At 37.5% G+C, this 20,651-nt stretch overlaps 1 protein-coding gene and 1 pseudogene across 6 annotated transcripts in view; both read left to right on the forward strand.

Annotated features, from left to right (window-relative positions):
• ERC1 (ELKS/RAB6-interacting/CAST family member 1) overlaps nt 1-20,651 on the forward strand; it is a 697,935-nt gene that overhangs the window by 159,113 nt on the left and 518,171 nt on the right. For all 6 annotated transcript variants that reach the window (XM_006862715.1, XM_006862712.1, XM_006862711.1 and 3 more), the window contains one exon: nt 3,485-3,652. In XM_006862715.1, the coding sequence (XP_006862777.1) occupies nt 3,485-3,652 (168 nt within the window). The remainder of the gene's footprint in view (nt 1-3,484; nt 3,653-20,651) is intronic.
• LOC102817254 lies at nt 18,702-19,874 on the forward strand (annotated as a pseudogene).

A 20,651-nucleotide genomic window follows, 5' to 3' on the forward strand; every position in this document is an offset into this window, starting at 1 on the left:
GTTTCTTTCACTCAGTATAATTTTTTTATGAATCACCCATGTTTTAACATGTGTCAATACTGCATTTTGAGTTTTAGCCACATTGTATCCCGGAACCAAAACCTGGATATAGTTAGTTGTCTGTTGGACAGTATTATAGTATGTGCCAATACAATAGCGCAGTCCTTTTCTTTGCTGAAGTGGTCCGTAATATGGATATACCATTACAGTATATCGATTGATTTACCTGTTGAAGGACATATGAGTTGCTCCAGTTTGGGGCCAGTATGAATAAAGTTGCTATGAATAGCTGTGCATAAGTCTTTTTATGGACGTATGCTTTTATTCATTTGGGTAAGTACCTAGGTGTGAAATAGCTGGATCACAGATAGGTGTGTGTATATTTATCTTGCTCTTCCCCAAACTTGTTAATACTTGTGCGCTGTCTTTTAAATTCTAGCTACTTATTAATAGTTTATGGTGGTATTTCATTGTGGTTACATATTTACATTTTCCTGATGACTAATGATGTTAAGAATCTTTTCATGTACTTACCTGCTATCCCTATATTTCTTTGGTGAAGTGACTGTTTATAGCTCTTGTACATTTTTCAGTCTTTTTTTTTTTTTTTTACTGAGTTTTGGGAGTTCTTTATATATTGTGGAGTCCTGGTATGATGCTGTGGGTTAATGTGGTGGACTGCAATGTTGGTTTCAACTGCTAGGTTGTCAGTTCAAGCTCACCAGCTGCTCCTAGAAAACTCTGTACAGGGTTGATAATGAGTCAAAACAACTCCATGGCTTTTAACAACTCCATGACTCTTACTTATATTGTAGCTGTAAGTCCTTTATGACATATATGATTTGTAAATACTTTTGTCTTTTCTTCTGGCTTGTCTTTTCATTAGATTAAGTGGCATAGTATAAAGTAAGTGTTACTGAATGTGTTAGAGATAAAAATTTCCCTACGTGTGAGTTGGTTTTTGGATCAACACTGTATAGGGTTTCCGAGGATCAGTTGGTGAAGTTGAAAGTGCAATGCATTAACCCACAGTGCCATACCAGGACTCCATATATATAATATTACACACACATATATATTATATGTGCATTTGCTTATTATGTATATATGTATATATATAGAGAGAGAGAGACTTCTGGGAGACAGCCTCCTCTTTCTCCCATGAGCAACTGGTAGATTCAAATTGCTGACCTTGCGATTAAGCAGCTCTGTAATTCTACATGTAGAATGGTGTTTTGTAGAATTAATCTACTTTGTTCTTTTTTACATATTTTTCATATTGGGTTGTTTCTATTGTTAAATTACTAAGCTTTTCTTATGTAATGTCTAATCTGCCATTCATTTATAAAATGTTTTCTTTTTTAATTTCATACTTTTGTTGTAGTTTTTTTTTTTTTTTAATGTCTGTATGCCATATGGAGTCAAATGAAGAAAATTGTCTTATACAAAAGTAAAGATTTGTGAATCAATGCGATGGAAAAGAGGCATAGGGAGATACAGTGACGTAAATGATGAAAAAAGATAGACAGTTTTTATAAATCAGAGCTTGTAACTGGACAAAGAGTAGATTTAGTAGGAATAGGTGAAAGAAAAGAAACAGTGCTTGTGATTCAAAATAAAAGATGGTCAGAGTTTGAAACTTCTTGGTGGATCTTTCCAGAAGATTTTAAGGTTAATCATGTATGATTTATTAAATTAGAGTTGATAGAGCATTTACTGAGGGCATGGTCGAATTTATGATGAACAGTTATAAATGAGACCTAAATAAATTGCTTCCCCAATTACTTGCTTGGTGAGACTGTTGGCATAGAAGTGGTTGGTACAAATGTAGTTTAAAAACCAAACCAAACCCACTGCTTACGAGTTGATTCCAACTCGTAATTACACTGTAGGATAGATTAGAACTGCTCCACAGGGTTTCCATGGCTACCAGTCTTTATGGAAGTAGACTGCCACAATTTTCTCCTGTGGAGCAGCTGGTGGGTTCAAACTGCCAACCTCTCAGCAGCCAAGTTCTTTTAACCACTGTGCCATTAAGGTTCTCTAGAAATGTAGTTTAGCAGTGTGAAGTCAAGCTTATCTATGTCTTTCTTCCCTTTCCCACATAGTCTAACATAATTTGTAAGTACTTACTGATTTACCAAGGAATCCTTGTGTGAAGGAACCCTAGTGGGATAGGCATTGGACTTCTAACTACAAGGTCAACAGCCCCTTCATGGGAGAAAGATGAGACTGCCTGCTCCCTTAAATATTTATAGTCTCGGAAACCCTGAATAGGGTTGTTAGGAGTCAGAATTGACTTGGTGACAGGGTTTCATTTTTTTGTTGTTGTTTTTAGTAATGGTTTAACTACAGTAGTCTCAAATGAGACTGGTAAACTAAGAAGTTTTGTATAGAATTTACTGAGCAGTGTGTACTCACATGGAGTCCTGATGTGGCGCTGTGGGTTAATGTGCCGGACTGCAAAGTCACTTGAACCACAGGGTCGGTGTTTCAAGCTCACCAGCCGCTCTTGGGAACCCTGTACAGGGTCGCTGTGAGTTGGAACTGACGCAATGGCGCTTAACAACAACAACATACACATATACCTCACCAGTGGAAAATCCTTCAATAAACTGATGCACCGCTGGAGGTGCTCACTCATCTTTGTTGTTAGGTTCCCTCAAGTAGGCATTGAGTAAATAGTGACCCTGTGCTAAACAGACTGCGCAACCTCACAATCATTGCTAAGCCTGAGCTTATTGCTCCTGCCACCATGCCAACCATCTAGCCCTAGGGCTAGAGTATACTTTGATAGAGCAAGTGTCATGCTTGGTGATGGCTATGGATTTTTTCTCTCATTTTAGATTCTGTATAGCAGAAATGTTAATTTTTGAACCCTACCCCTGCGGAATCAGAAATTGGTAGCTGAGCGTGGCAGCCTGTGTTTTAGTAAGTCCTCTGAGTGACTGATAGACAAAAAGAGAAACTACTTTCATAGCCGTGGAAAACTTTGCCTTTTATAACCACTTCATAGTAATTCTCCATTTAGTGTTCTTAATATTCAAATATATGTACTGGTATAATCTGTGCAAGTCTAATTTGAAGTTCATTATTTTAAAAGAGCCCTCAATGTTTTAGAGTTTAATTTCTAAATGCTAACAATTTTATTTAGAGTAGTATTTTATTTGGTTCTAATGGAAGGTTTAAGGAGCTCTGGTAGTGTGGTGGTTATGAATCGGGCTGCTAACCTCAAGGTTGGCAGTTTGAAACTGCCAGCTGTTCCACGGGAGAGAGATGAGGCTTTCTGCTCCCATAAAGATTTACAGCCTCAGAAACCCTGTACAGGGTCACTATGAGTTGGAACAGACTTCACAGTATTCATCAACAACAACAATAGAAGGTTTACTTTTTTATAAGTAGCATTTGGACATCTGGAAACTTTTGGAAGGAGTTATATTGTATCCCTTCCTCTTAATCATTTATAAAATTTTTACCTTCTTAGGTGGATGCTCTCCGATTACGTTTGGAAGAGAAGGAAACTATGCTGAATAAGAAGACAAAACAAATTCAGGAAATGGCTGAGGAGAAGGGGACACAAGCAGGAGAGATACATGACCTTAAGGATATGCTGGATGTGAAGGAGCGCAAGGTTAACGTTCTTCAGAAGAAGGTAAGATGCAGATGGTCTGACTTCCATACCCTTCCTCTGGCACGGATCCTCAATTCCACCGCTAAGTTATACCTAAGAAATGTCAGTGTGTACTTTTCATCCCTCTGTTTTACATTTTGAAGGTAATAGTTGAAACTGTTTTTGCAGTAGACAGTTAAAACTGCTCTGCATATTTAGTTTAAACATATTTTAAACAAACACGATTAGTATCTTTTAATAGTATTTTCCATACTATTGTTCCTGTTAGTTGCCTTGCCAGTTGTCTAAGTGAATTGACATTCTCTACCTCTTCTCTTTTATTTGACCTATGATGACAGGATGATTGCAACCATTTATGTGATTAATCGTTGTTGTTAAAGTGCCATCAAGTCAGTTCCCACTCATACTGACCCTGTATAGGGTTTCTGAGGAGCAACTAGTGGATTTGAACTGCTGACCTTGTGGCTCAAACTGACCTTACAGTCTAGCACATAGTCCTTCCGCGCCACACCAGGACTCTCTGTGTAATTAATAAGATAACAATTTTGAATAGAAAACATGGGCATTATAATTAATATGAGAAATCCTGGTGTGATGCTGTAAAATAAGCACTAGACTGCTAACTACAGGGCCAGCAGTTCAAACCTACAAGTTGCTTCTCAGAAATACAATATAGGGTCACTATGAGCTGCAACTGACTATAAGGCGCTTAACAACAGCAAATAATTAATATGTAGTGGTTGGCGTGTTTAAACTGCTGACTTTGTGGTTTGAAGTTCAATGTTTATCCCACAGTGCCACCAGGGCTCCTTGTTTAGTTGGATGTTAATTTTTTTGTTTTAAATATTTATGCATATTTATATTATTCTTATCATCTTCAACTAACTACTCAATTTCCCTTCTCTCTTTCTTTTTGTATCCTTTCAGAAGCATTCTATATATTTAGCAGAACTGTATTCTTTGTTTCTGTTTGCCTTTAAAAGAAAAAAAAAGTATGCTTATATATTTTTTGTGTTTAAACATAAATGGTAGCATTCCTCATTGTTTACTCCATTCCCCCCACCCCAGTTAACATATTTTGGAACTTCCTTAAAGGTGTTTTTTTACTGAGACAGCACTTTGTGGATAAACTACATTTATTTATTAAGGTTTCTACTGATAGACATTTAGTTTGTTTCAAATGATCTGCTTGTATCTGAAGTGCTACAATAAAGATTTTTTTGTACATATATATTCTGTTCATACGTGAAGTAAATTTCTAGGATTAGCTTCTTGAAGTTGAATTGCTGGGTGACAGGTATGTATGTGCATCGGCAATATTGATGGGTTTTTCCTGTGGCCTTAGAGAAGTTGTGGTACCTTTTATTTCCACCATCAGTGTATGAAAGTGCCATATTTCCCCACATACTTGTGTAGAGTGGTAGCAAATATCTTGATTTTATTTTTTTTTAACCAGACTAACAAAAGGCAAAAAACATTTTGTCCATGTAGTTGCATTTCCTTCTTTATAAGTAAGAAGAATGTGTTTTTATATGTTTAAGGTCATTTTTCTTTTCTTTAATCTGTTCATATGTTTTATGCCTTTCCATTTTTGTCCTTCCTTTTTTTTCCTTAATTGATTTGTAGAATTTCCTTACCCAATTAAAAAGAACTCTTAAGCGTGATGTGATTTTTCAACTTTTTTTCTGTTTTGCTTTTGACTGTGTGAGTGTATGTGTAAAATATGTTCAATTTTTTTTAATATTAAGTGATATTTTTAAGGCTTCTGGATTTTGTGACATGCTTCAGAAGTTCTATTTTAGCATGTCTCTTCTAATGACCTGTCTTTGTAGTTAGTGTCACTGTTTAATTATTATTTAAAAATATATATTTATCTTATCAACTAATGATGTGAATTCTTTTATTTCTACCCTCTATTTTAGCTTTTTTTCAGAATGAACTTCATTTTTAAATTAAAAGATGTTTGTTTACTATTTATAAGTTTATCCCTCAAGACACAACAGAACCTATATACATACAGGAATATAACAAGAAAAATCTGATTAAAATGATTCATGTATAAGTAAAACACCACATGATTCTAAAAAGGATAATAATATAATACCACCATCAATCTCTGCCTGCTCTCCCTGCTCCTTTGGACTTAACCTCCAGCATTGTTTTAGTTGTTTCTTCTGTTTCGTTTTTAAAACTTTTTGTTGTGTATTGAATGAAGGTTTACAGAGCAGATCATCAGTCTCACATTCAACAAATCATATACTTTGCTTCATTACATGGTTGCAATCCCCTGCATGTACCAACAGTTAACAGTATTTACCTTTATTCACTTTAATCATTGCGTTCCTCCCTGTGTCTCCCACTACCTTCATCTTTCCTCGCTAATCTCCCTCTTCTTGAATATTGCCTGCCCTGCCCCCCAAACCATTGTTTTACCTATTTTGGTTTGCCCATTTTTCCATGAAGTTTAGAATCAGCTTGTCTTATTCACACTCCTCTTACTCTTTCTGTTGTGCATTTTGTTGGGATTACATTAAATTTGAAGAATATATTACTTTAGAGAGAATTGACAACTTCTTGAGTTCAAGTTTTGTGTTCCTCAGGAGTATTTTAATGAAGTTTCATATAGATCTCGTACATTTAAAAAATTTGTTGCTACAGTTTCTGTCTGTTGTGAACAGCGTTATATTCTTCATTATGTCTTCTAACTGCTTGGTTTTTTTTTTGTTTAATTTGTGAAGGCTTGTAATTTCTATGTTTTATACTTAATTACCATACTGAAGTCTCTTAAAGTTTGGTGATTTTATTTTAGTCATTTCTCTTGGATTTTCTAAATATACAATAATGCCATTTAAAAATAATCATTATTTTTGTTTGTGTGTTTTTTAAAAAAAGCTAACGTGGATAAAGAGAAATACTTTTAACTGATGATATATGGAGGGGATTATAATCAATGTAATGAAACAAGTTATATGAATTGTTGAGTATGAAACTGATGATGTGCCCTGTAAACATTCACTCAATCCACAATAAAAACCTTAAAAAAAAAAAAAAAAATCATTATTTTAATGTCTTCTATTTTACTGTGCTGGTGGTGGTGGTGATGTGCCTTGGAGTCGGTTCTGACTCGTAGTGACCCTGTACAGGGTTTCCAAGGCTGTAATTCTTTACAGGAGCAAAATGCCTCATCTTTCTCCCACGGAATGGCTGGTAGTTTCGAATTGCTGACCTTGTGGTTCGCAGCCTGATTCATAACCACTACACTACCAGAGCTCCTTCTTTCTCTGGTCTAAATGTATAAACCCAAACTAAACCCACTGCTGTCAAGTCGATTTTGACTCATAGAGACCCTATAGGACAGAGTAGAATGGCCCAATAGAGTTCCCAAGGTTCTAAATCTTTATGGAAGTAGATTGCCACAACTTTCTCCCTAAGAGTGGCTGGTAGGTTTGAATCACTGACCTTTCAATGAGCATTTCAGTGCTTAACTACTGTACCACCAGGGTTCTTCTAATAATGTATACTGGAGTCCTGGTATGGCACTGTGGGATAAGCACTGGACTTCAAGGTTGGTTTGAACCACAAAGTCGGTGGTTCAAACTCAACAGCAACTCCTCGGAAACCCTCTACAGAGTCTCTATGAGTCAGAAGCGAGTCTACGGCACTTAACAACAACAGCTAATTAAGTGGTGGTAATGGACATCTTTGTTTTGTATCTAATTGAATGGGAATGTTTTTCATTTCTTCCTTTAAGTATGATCGGAAGGGTGCATCCATCTAAATGAATTGGGTTTTTTCAAGGATGGAGACTTTCATGGATATTATATTTTATCACATGCCACTTTTGGCAAAGTTTAAAAAAGATTTTTTAAAAAATCTTTTAATATGGTGGTATACTAATATTGGACTTCATAATTCTGGATCATTCTTTTATTTATGATCTATTTGATCAATGTCTATTTTTCTCTAATTGTGCTCCCTGTGTATTTAATTCTCATTAGGCACAACAGTATATTGAAGAGAAATCTGACTAGATAACCTTTAGTGGTATTTTGTTGTTGTTAAGCGCCATTGAGTCGGTTTCAACCCATAGTGACTCAGTATAGGGTTTCTGAGCTTGAATTGCCAATCTTGTGACTTTAACTGTCTTTGCAGTCCAGCACATTAACCCGCAGCACCATACTTGGACTGCATTTAGTAGATTGTTGTTGTTGTTACGTGCCGTGGAGTCGGTTCCGACTCACAGCAACCCTGTACAGGGTTTCTGAGGCTGTAAATCTTTATGGGAGCAGAATGCCTCATCTTTCTCCCGTGGAACAGCTGGTAAGTTTCGAACTGCTGACCTTGCTGTTAACAGCCTGATTCGTAACCACTACGCATTAATATGATAATAAATCATTAGCCTCCTATTAAATTTCTTTAGCATAGGATGTTACCAGTAGAAAGTCTAGTGTTCTAAATTTCATTGGTTATCATAGTAGTGATATTGGTGGTGGTGTGATTTAATTTACTGTGAAAGCATTTTTATGCACAAAGATTTGTTTGACTGATATGTTGAGGGCATTTTTGTCTGCTGTATGTAGTCTGATTACATTTAAGGTGTTGGTGACATGGTGCGTTATCATATTTTTAAACTTACACTGGCACCAGGGAAAGAAGAATGGTGCCGATAGCTGGAATTTACAACATGTAATACACAGTATATATATGAGAAATAAATATGTGAAATAAATATGAAACATTGTTGAACTTCAGTGCAGTAAGACAAATGTAAAATAAGAGCATGTTGAGATACTAGTTTATAGTTACCATTTTATACTAGGTTGGCAAAAATGAAAAAGCTGATAACACCAAGTGTTGGTAAGGATGACAGCTGGATTCCTCACATGCTGTTGATTTGGATGTTCACTATTAACATTTCCTATTTTAGGAAACACTTACCATGTTAAATTAAACATAATATCCTCTGTTCCCAGGAGGCGTGTAGGGATCCTCATAGTAACATAATTTTTATTAAAAAAAAAAATCTGCCACTGCAAATGCTCACTAACAGAAAAATGAATAAATGAATTGTGATACATTCATACAACGGATCATTTTATAGAAGTCTGTGTGAATAAACTATATAGTCATATGCAACAATCTAGATGAAATCTTGAAAACAGTGTTAATTTGGGGTGGGGGGGTCATGTCTTGAAAGATACCATTTTTTGTTTTCCCTTAAACTTAAATGTAAACAAAACAAGGCTTTGTAATATTTAGAAGCACTTATGATAAAGTATTAGTTTTCGTTTTAAGCTAAGGATATATTCTGGATAAAAATTAAGGAAAGTCATGCAATTCTTTCATTTTGACTGATTCCTGGCTTGTGAGCTATGTGATGTGCTCATGTATTTTTTTACTTTGTTGTCCTCTACCACCCACCCATATTTTCCTAGGTTTCTAAGCAGTTTATGCACTTCTGTGCACTGGAATAGTCTTTGATATTTCTCCTTTTATTCCCCTTACTGAATATACTTCCATTGCGTAGTTAAGATGATGTTTTTGTAGACTTCCAAGAATTCATAGTCTTTCTAAACTGTCTTCATTCATGCTCTCAACATATGAGCACTTTCTGCTATATGCTAAGTACAAAGACAGATAGATGTGGTCTTTGCTCTCCAGAGTTGTAGGAGTCAAGGAATTTATAATAGAAGCACAAATGGTATCCACTGGGTCACACAAAAAGGTGCTATAAGTTTGACCTTGAATAAGTCTTAGAATCTGTATCTTTAAGGATGAATGCAAGTTTGCTAGATAGCTAGAGAATGTGATGGGGACAGTCCAGACAGTATGAATAAAAAGGTGGGTTGTTTTCCTCAATGTCATTCCCTGAAATTAGACTTGTGTTCTTCATTTTGAAATATGCTTCTTAACAGTCTCTGGGTATGAGCTCTTTTCTTTGTTGTTATGTACTCTGAAATTCTTACATATTCAATTCTTATTGTGAATGATTTGAGTGAATTTAGTCATCTTTATTCTCCTCTTAGCTTATTTTGGAAACTGATAAACTGACTACAAATTTTTTTTTTCTCAGTCCTTGAAATTTTTCATTGGAAAACTTTAGGATTTTGTTTGCAATGGACTATTGAAGTGTAATCTTTAGATACCCCTGGAGGTGACTTTCATACGACACAGCATTTAACCTAGCTTGCTCATTCATCATTTATTGCACAGGCCAGAGGCATGTAGCAACTCTGCTTTCATACTTTTCTTGTTCTTTGGCATATTTATTTTCTAATCATTTATTTTATAAATGCCACTTACAGTAGAAGTATCTTTGTAATGGTTAAGGGCGAGTACTGAGAACACTGTTTCTTTGGCATTCATCTAGATGTACACTTAATTTTTTTTTTTTCTTTCCCTGAACACAGTGGCAGCTGTGATAATGGCTGGATTGTGAATTGCATACCCTAGACTGTTTCTTGGTCCTTTCTGGGCCATCACTGCCCACACATAGTCTCCTAGTTTCTAGGTAGTGTATATATTTGCATGCACTGGCATAACCCTGTGCTCAGAGAATGGAATGGGACAATAGCAGATGGCCAAGCATGTCACACAATAGGATTAGTATTGGACTCCTCCTTCCCAGGGCTCTCCCCTATGGTTTGAAGTAGTTTTGTGTTACAGTAAATTTCTTATCTTTATAATAAAGCACTGACCTGGAAAATGTAATTGAGCATTTGAACCTGAGCTGCATTCAAACTCTATGTTAAAATTGTACAGCTTCTTGCTTGATTGATTATAAATGATAATGTAGCTTGGAGTTTAATTTTCTTACGCAGATGCTATCAGCATTTCCTTCTATAGTCTGTAACTTCTGTTTATTTCACTTTGCTCGCTTCTCTATTCTCCTGGTTTTAGTTATTCAGGGTTTTAGAATAACTCTGCTATTTAAGTAGCAGAAAACTGATGTATATGTACATATATAGAATTAAAAGAGGTTCTTTGTCTTAGGTTAATTCTACTAGTCTCCTCTGTTACTTTGTTTGGGACAGGATCAGAATGACAATGCTCTTTGTATGTTTTATTTTTTTCTGTGGATTTTTGGATAATGGGGTTGCTAGTTTCTTCACCTCTTTAATATTATAAACAAGAGGCTATGTTGTATCATAAAAATACCATAACAAGTTTTACTAATGCATTCAGAGAAAATTAATATTTGGTTTTTAACTTTGCCGTTTTACATTTAGATGTTTTCTAAATGTTATTATTTTTAGTTCACAGCCTATTTGTCAACCAAACTTAGTTAAGAGATGACTAGGTCAGGTCCTAATCATATTTTCAATTTGAAATTTATTCAGGCATTTGATTTTTTTTTTCTTTTCTTTTCTTTCTCTTAGTTACAGTTATTTAATAGAACTCAGTTTGATAGCTTTTGTTTATGAAGAATGTAGTATAGCCAAATATTTAAAATATCATTTTATTGAGTAAAACAAAGCAGAGTGTATAGTAAATAGTTTGATTGATTGTGACATTTTTAGTGGTAGCTGAGGAAGTATTTTCTATGTGTATTTAACTTTGCTTCAAGTAACTTTTCCCCTTTACCAAGTAAATATTAAGGAAATAGAGGGCTGAACTTGTAAAGTCTGATTTAGCTTCTAAGTTGTCAACATTTGATAGTTTGTAAATAATATGGGTCTCATACAAATGATATTTTATAGGGATTAAAAAATTATTTCTTAAAAAAGAAGGATCTTAGTGTACTTCTTAATGAAATATTTAAAAATTTGTAATTTGTCAACATTTGACTGTTCCTAAATAATGTAGGTCTTATACAAATGATATTTTTTATAGGGATTAAAAAATTGTTTCCTAAAAAAGAGAGGATTATAGTTTACTTTTTTATGAAATATTAAACAATTTATCGTATGTTCTTCCATTTCCTTAACACCTATCTCCAAAAAATAATGAAAAGTGCTTCTTATTTTTACCTTCTAGTAATGTTGTTGTTGTTGTTGTTGTTAAGTGCCGTCGAGTTGGATCCGACCCATAGCGACCCTGTACAGGGTTTCCGAGAGTGTAAATCTTTACGGGAGTAGAAAGCCTCATAATGAAAGGTATTAGAACAACTAAGCAACGGCAGTGTTTTAATCTTTGTTAGGCTGTCGTCTATATATAAGGAAGCAGACTACCGCATCTTTCTCCAGCACAATGGCTGGTAGGTTTGAACTCCCAACCTTTGGTTAGCAGTCAACCACTTAACCACTGTGCCACTGTGTTCCTCTGTAGTAGATATTTTTGTGTTGTTAGGTGCCCTCAAGTAGGTTCCTATTCATAGTGACCCTGTGTACGCAGAATGAAACACTTCCTAGTTCTGTACATTCATCACAGTTGTTGCCATGTTTGAGTCTATTGTTGCAGCCATGGTCAATCCATTTTGTGGAGAGTCTTCCTCTTTTATGGCTGGCCCTCTACTTTACCAAGCATATTATCCTTCTCCAGGGAGTGTTCCTTCTTGATACCATGTCCAAAGTATTTAAAATGAAGTCTCTCTATTCTTGCGTCTGAGGAACATTCTGGCTGTGCTTACTCCAAGATAGATTTGTTTGTTATTCTGGCAGTCCATAGTATAAGTATATTCAGTGTTCTTCACCAACACCATAATTCAAATTCATCCAGTCTTCTTTGATCTTTCTTATTCATTGTCCAGCTCTCACATACAATTGAGACCATAAAAAATACCATAACTTGGGTCAGACACTCCTTAGTTCTTTAACATTCTAAAGAGGTCTTTTGCAGTAGATTTGCCCAATGCAATACATCCTTTGAATTCGTGACTGATATTTCTAGGAGCATGGATTGTGGAGAACCAAGTAAAGTGAAGTCCTTGACAACTTTAATATTTTCTCTTTTTATGATAATGTTGCTTATTGGTCCAATTTGTAAGCATTTTTGTTTTATATTAAGCAGTAACCTATACTGAAGGCTGTAGTCTTTGATCTTTTTCAACAAGTGCTTCAAGTCTTCTTTACTTTCAGCAAGCAAGTTTGTGTCATCAGCATGTCACAGACTGTTAATTTCTACATATAGTTCAATTTCTCAGATTCTTTATTTAGCATACAGATTGAATAAGTATGATGAAAGGATACAACCCTGACACATACCTTTCCTGATATTAAACCACATTGTTGTTGTTGTTGTTAAGTGCCATCGAGTTGATTCTGACCCATAGCGACACTGTATAGGGTTTCCAAGGAGCCGCTGGTGAACTTGAACCACTGACCTTGCAGTTCAAATGACTTTGCAGTCTGATGCATTAGCCCACAGCACCACACCAGGACTCCACAAAAGAGCTCTTTATTCTGCTTGAATGAGTGTCTCTTGATCTGTGTTCCTTATGAGCACATTTTAGTGTTCTAGAATTCTTATTTGCCATATCATTCATAGTTTGTTATGATTCACATAGTTAAATTTGTTTGCATAGTCAGTAAAGCACAGGTATCATCTGCTTTCAGCTAAGATCCATCTGACATCGGCAATAATGTCCCTGATTCTATGTCTTCTTCTGAATTCCTCTGGGAGTTTGGCAGTTCCATATTGTGCTGCTGCAACCACTGTGTATCTCTCTGGCAAAATTTCACTACCATGTGATAATGATATTGTTCAGTAATGTCTACATTCTTTTGGGTCACCTTTCTTTGAAATGTATACAGATATGATTTCTTTGGTTGATTGGCTGGATGGGTAGCTGTCTTCCAAATTTCTTTACATAGACAAGTTAAAGTTAGGACTCACAGCATTGAATTCTTTTGTTGAAACATTAGATGGTAGTCTCTTTATATCTGGAACTTTATGTTTCCTCCTTCCCTTTTTTGCCGTTGCCTTCAGAGCATCTTGAACTTTTTCCTTTTTAATATCATCATTTCTTGATCATATGCTACCACCTGAGATAGTTGAAATCAATTATTTTTGATACAGTGACATAGTGTACCCCTTCTATCTTCTTTTTATGCTTTCCACATAGTTGCATATTTTACTCATAGAATCCTTCAGTATTACAACTCAAGTCTTCAATTTTTTTCTTCAGTTTTATCAGCATGAAAAATACTGAGTATGTTCTTTTCTTATGTTTTTCTAACTCCAGGTCTTTACACATTCATTATAATAATTTGTATTCCTGAGTTGTCCTTTGAAATCTTCTGTTTAGCTGTTCTATTGCATTATTCACGAGCAAGTGTCAGAGACTATTTTGACATCCATTTTGGTCTTTTCTTTCTCTTCTGTCTTTTCAATGACTTTTTGGCTTTCTTCATGTATGAGGTCTTGCTGTCATCCTATTACGGCTTGTCTATTCTTTGATCATTAGTGTTCAGTGTGTCAAATCTGTTTTTGAAATGGTTTCTAAAATTCTGGTGGGAGATACTCAGTGTTATACTTTGGTTCTTGTGGACTTGTTTTGATTTTCTTTAGTTTCAACTTGAACTTACATATAAGCAGTCAGTGATCTGTTCCACAGTTAGCCCCTTGGCCTTGTTCTGGTTGATGATACTGAGCTTCTTTCTCCTTCCTTTCTTTCCACAAATGTAGTTGATTTGATTCCTGTGCATTCCATCCAGTGGTGTTCAATTGTATAGTTGCCATTTATGTTGGTGAAAAAAGGTATTTGCCAATTTCTATCATTAGATCTCTGGCATTGTTTTATTCCAAAGACCAAATATTCTAACTGCTGATCCTCCTTCATTTTCAACATTTGCATTCCAATCACCAGGAACCAGTACATCTAGAAACAAGAGTGCCATAAATAGGCTGCCAAAATAAAGAGCCAGAAAATGTAACACTAGAAATTATATTGGAATTACCTGATAAGGAACTTAAAAAGAATGTTAATTAGACAACTTCAATGGAATAATCAAGAAAATTACAGGTGAAATTAGGGAAAACATAGACAAAACTATGGAAAAATTCAGGAAGCAAATTGACAAAGTAATTGAAAAAATGAGAACCTTGCAAAAACAGCGACTCGAAAGATTAAAACAGGCTTCAGAAATAGATAATGGGCAAAGTGAAAGGGAAAAAACAACCCGGTGCCGCTCATCAACCACACCTCACTCCAAATGGCCCATCTAGACACTTTTATTCAGGGTGAGGAAGGTAGCCTCTGCCAGAGGGAGAAGGCAGGAGGCAGAAGGGAAGAGAGGAAGAAGAGGAGGGAGTCAATGGGAAGGGAGGGGATTTATATAGGTTCAACAGGAAGGGAGTGGTCATTGCTGGGGTGATTTAGCTCTGGCCTATCGAAAGCCATGTTATCCTGTAAACTATGCGCCTTGTAGCTTAGGGTGGCGAAACAGACAAAATGGAGTTGGAGCGAGGGGAGAGGGAAGAACTGAAGGTATTGTAACATTGTAACACAAAGGAAGAATTGAATCAATACTCAGCTTGAAGAGAATTTCTCAGTATTCATCTACTGATGGAGCCATCAGAAAAAAAAAACAAAAAACCCAAAGAAAGCCTAAGATTTATTGGGACCATCATCAAGAGGAATAGCAATGTTTGATAGGAAGTCTAGAACAGAAAGAAACAAAAAGACTCCATAGAGAATATTGGCCAAGAGTTGTTGAAAGAAAACTCTCCAAACAAGATTACCCCCACCCCCCAAACAAACAAACAAACAAACAAACAAATACCCCAAGACATACTATAATCACTAAAGACAAAGAATGAATCTGGAGAACAGCTCAGTTGAAAAACAAAGTTATCTACAAAGGACAATTTATCTGTGACTTTTTAACTGAAACCATTCATGCAAGACGACAGTGGAATGGCATGTAAAACTCTGAAAGAAAAAAATTGCCAACCTAGAGTCATATATCCAGCAAAAACTCTCTATCAAATATGACAGTGAAATTAGATTATTTTCAGATAAACAGAAATGAAGAGAAATTGTAAAAGCCAGACCAGCCTATCAAAAAATACTGAAGGGAAATAATAACAGCAGACAACCTGAAACTAACGTACATGACATTATCACCTAGACTCAACCCAGAAATGTTGTTGTTGTTGTAAAGTGCCGTCTAGTTGGCCCTGTATAGAGTTCCCGAGTATTTAAAATCTTTGAGGGAGCAGAAAACTTCATCTTTCTCCACGGAGACGCTAGCCTTCAGACCTCGTGGTTTGCAGCCCCATGCTTATTGAATGGAGCCAGTGCTTTTCCTGTGGAGCCACTGTGCTCTCCACCCCAGATATTGTTGTTTCAAAGTGCCAGTTTGTCGGTTCCGACTCATAGCGATCCTGTGTAGGGTTTTCTAGGAGTGACTGATGGGTTTGAGCCACCACCTTGAATTTCAAACTGACCTTGTGGTCCAGTTTATGCTACATCGTCACACCAGGACTCCAGATATAGAAATATGCAAAGTAAAACAGATCTGTAAGACTGAAAAGAGGCTGTAAGCATGCAAGGACCTCCTCATGACCTATCTCTTTGGGTCCTTGAGCCTGTATGGAGTGGCTAACCATGGTTTTGTGGCTTCTAAGACTGGCCATGGTGTCCGTGGGAGTCCAACAGTGGGTGGCCAGCTAATAGGTGGAATTCATATAAGCGTACTACACCAGCTGCAGTATGACCCTTTGGCATTCACACTTTGTGATAAAACAACCAACAGGAAGAGAGTACAGCAAAGTAAATCACCGTTGATGGCAATATCTGCTCATGGAACAGCAAACTCACCAAAGAGATTGCTGATGCTAAATTTGAGGCAGAAACAGAAAGTTGCTCAACTTGTGAGTCTAGCAGTTTGGAGAGATTCTACTATGACCTGAGTAACTGCAAAAGCAACAGTTACTACTTGCAATTGTAGATGTCCGCCAGCCCTTACTGCAGGATGTGGATGCCCTGGAACACTTGCTGAGCACAGGCCAGGGAGTCATGTTGGAGCACTCCACCTACTGCAGTTTTGTCTCCCGGGAGGCCATGTACAAGTGAAAGTACAACTGGGGAGCAGTGTGTGGACCACTGCAGTGAGGTAAAGAAGATCTCCATCTGTGAGTACCTGCCTCCACATGTGGTCGTCTCCATCGATGTGCTGGTCACAGGTTCAGAGCCACCTCCAGAAGAGAGGCAATCCCCATGAGATGAAGATGACTTCTGCGTACCTTTAGGACATTGAGAACCCTTACAAAAGAGTCTTCCTTCCTGAAATGAGTGAAAACTGAAGTATTATAGTACAGTGCAAAAAAGCTCAAGATACAGAAAAGGTAGTAGAGAATATTGAGTGTCTGACATATGAGAAGGGGCCATGGCTTGAACAGGACAGTTGCACTTTTCACAGTCTGAGGATGCTGCTTCAGAGTAAGTTGAAGGTGCTGAATCACATGGCCATTCCTTTATATCTCTCCAAGATTAACATCGGAGCCCACCAGAGCGAGTGCCGAGAGCTGCTGGGTCGCATGCATCATCTTGGGTACAGTGTTGGCATGGGCGACAGGTGGATCTAGCTGAAGTGAGCAGGACTCTCCCCTGCAACTGTGTAGGACAACAAGGGAGCTTCCCACCCACCTGCCCTCCTGAATACCATGCAGCATGATGGTTTAGAATAAACAAACCAGAAATCAACCAATAGAAGAAAGAGCCAGTCTGCCTGCCCATAGTATAGTTAATAGAGTTGGAGGACATGACTTCTATGCCAGAAGTTATTTAACTTTTTAAGCCTTATTTTGAAATAATCCATAATTTTCACTGGACAAAAAATAAAAAGGTCTGCTACAATGAGCAGCTGTTAGGGGAAGAATTTCCTTTGCCCTCAGTATGCCTATGCCTCTCATCATGCAGATTTTGTAGACTGTGGAAATAAAGTCATGTCTATGGAGTTTCCTGCTGTACGCATGGAGACATACCATGTTCATGGAGGTGTGTACCCACACACATGTGTATGCCCTATCCTTGTAGTTTGCTTTGATGTGGTTTGGTGTCATTGAGACAGTTATTAGGTTGAGGCATTTTCCTGAAATCTTTATTTGAACCTTAGAGCAAATGAGGAAGAAAAAGTGAGGAGAAAATGCAAAAGGAGAAGGAAGATCTCCCTAGGTAGGGATAAGAGGATGTATGTGACTAACATGAGGAATTAAAGCAGCCTTGTAGTCAGCCTCCTTCTGTTGATGAGGCTGGAGCTGGGGCTGTTGATGCAGGTGCACATAAACACACACCATTATAGTTGTCCTTTTCCTGAAAATCAAACAATAAAGCATGAGTAAGAAGAGAAGAAAAAAAAATGATTGAAAAGAGAGAACCAGAGATACAGTTGCAATAACAGCAAAAACACTCTTAAAGTAAAAAGAAGGAATAATGTAGGTATAGAACTTCCAAATGAAGAGGAAACCAAATAGATTTCAAGAAAAGTAAACCTAACTGTAACTTAAAAACTAGACCAAACCTTACTCCTAGCTCTAGCCCAATCATTACCTTTAACATTAACTCTAGTCCTAACCATAACCCTAGCAAAAATGAAGTCCTATGTGTAGCCATAGTGCCAACTTTACCCTCACTCATTCCACTGTCCCCCCAAATTATCCAGTTTCTTCATCTTTTGGAGTAGTAGCTGTTGGTACGGAAATGAAATAATAGTCATATTGTCTGGTCTTCTTTGTGGATGTATATATAATATCCTGTGAATCAAAGCTTTGTACATCAGGATAGGTTAATTATTCACTTTTCAGTTATTCACTCCATGCATAGTAGACCAGCGAGGAAGTGGGCTAAGTTATGTTACATTAACAGATTGCTATCATTGAGATGAAACGAACTGTATGATTTGTTGAATTTAAAATGGATGATATGCTCTGTAAACCTTCACTCAATTTACAGTAAATTTACGCACAAAAAAAAAGCTGCATGAAAATTTATACAAAGGTTTCTGTATTTTCATGGATGTATGCCTACAAGCATCAAGAAAAGATGCAGTAGTGCTAGTAGATTCCTCCTTCCTTTCTCTGACTTGGCAGTCAGCCCTCGTGATAAACTGCAACGAATTGCCTCCTAGCGAGCCAAGTAGCATCTGGGAATGGTAGTCACTTCGCGAACATTCACCACTGGGGAAAAATGGTTGAAGCCAACCGCCCTGGAAAGCTCTTCATTGGAGGGCTCAATAGAGAAACCAATGAGAAAGCTCTGGAAATTGTATTTGGCAAATACAGACAGATTGTCGAAGTATTCTTGATGAAAGACTGTGAAACCAACAAATCTAGAGGATTTGCTTTTGTCACCTTTGAAAGCCCACAGATGCCAAAGATGCAGGCAGAGATATGAATGGAAAGTGTTTGGATGCGAAAGTTATCAAGGTGGAACAAGCCAATAAACCAACATTTGAAAGTGGCAGGAGTGGACCCCCACCACCTTCAAGAAGCAGAGGCCCACCAAGAGGACTTAGAGGTGGAAGAGGAGGCAGTGGAGGAACCGGGGGACCCCCTTCACATGGGGGACATGTGGAAGATGGTGGCTATTCCATTAATTTTAACTTGAATTCTTCCAGGGGACTACTTCCAGTAAAAAGAGGACCACCACCACAAAGTGGTGGTCTCCCTACTAAAGATCAACTCTTCAGGAACAGTTCACAGTAGCAGTGGATTGGAAGGCAGAGCCCTTGTTACCATGTGGAAGAGATAATTATGGAGGACCACCAAGAAGGGAACCCATGTCCTCTCATAGACATGTGTACCTCTAACCAAGAGAATGATGGCTATTCCTCTAAAGACAGCTATTCAAGTAGATTACCCAAATTCTCGTGATAAAAGAGATTATGCACCACCACCAAGAGATTACACATATCGTGATTATGGTCATTCCAGTTCGCATGATGACTATCCATCCAGAGGCTATAGTGATAGAGACGGCTATGGTTGTGATCGTGACTATGCAGACTATCCAAGTGGAGGCTCCTACAGATTCCTGTGAGAGCTATGGTAACTCATGTAGTGCTCCACCTACAGGAGGACCCTGCTGTCTTATGGCGGAAGCAGTTGTTATGATGATTACAACAGCTCACAAGATGGATATGGTGGAAGTCGTGACAGTTACTCAAGCAGCCAAAGTGATCCCTACTCAAGTGGTCGTGATCTGGTTACTATATAAGAAAGAGGGCTTCCCCCTTCTATGGAAAGGGGTACCCTCCTCCACATGATTCCTACAGCAAGCAGTTCAAGCAGCAGATCACCAAGAGATGGTGGCCGTGGAGGAAACCAATTTGATAGAGGGAGAGGCAGAAGCAGATACTAAAAACAAACATAACTATGGTCCAAAATCCCTGTTCAAAGAAACAAACAAAAAGTGGAATTTGTTCTATCATAACTACCTAAGGACTTTTTTTTTTTTTTTAAACAAGATATTTGACCTTTTTTTTAAATTCAACAAAGCTCCATTGTTTTTTCTTTTTTTAAAAAATGTTTTATTGTGAATTATATGATAGTTTACATGGGAGAACTTTAGTTTTACATTCATTCCATTGTATATCATCTCACTGCCATGGTTCCAATCCCCTCCATGCATCTTCAACCACCCAAAGGGTATATCCCAGCAACCCGCCCCCTACACTTCCCACCCTCCGCCAGTTTACGGCCCACAGTCCCTTTCCCTCTCTGGGTCCAAAGTCCTCAGCCGCTTCATCACTCCACGTCATCGTCTCTGTCTCTATCTCAGGCATCTGTTTCTCTGGGTAGGGTTCCGCTCTCGGCTCTTCTCCGTTGATGGTCCCAGAGGCCTCCACTTCTAGCCTGGAGAATTAATCACTCCCTTCCTTGTTACAAAACTTCTACCTTTGTATTTCCAACCCTCATAATCCGTCCTGATAACCATTATTTACTACAGTATCACGAGTTACCCATCTGTATTTCCTTTCATCAACTCTGCCTAGACAGTACCTACTGGAGATTCTGCCTTCCGCCATGCTCCCTAGCACTAGGTTCCCTCTTGAAAGCTTGTAAGCCAGTCACTTCTTGCCTTTGTAGTCCCCCCCTCTCCATTTGAGTATCCAGTGTCCAAGTTGCCCATTTTTGT

Source organism: Chrysochloris asiatica, unplaced genomic scaffold, assembly GCF_000296735.1.
Source record: "Chrysochloris asiatica unplaced genomic scaffold, ChrAsi1.0 scaffold00050, whole genome shotgun sequence".
NCBI lineage: Eukaryota > Metazoa > Chordata > Mammalia > Afrosoricida > Chrysochloridae > Chrysochloris > Chrysochloris asiatica.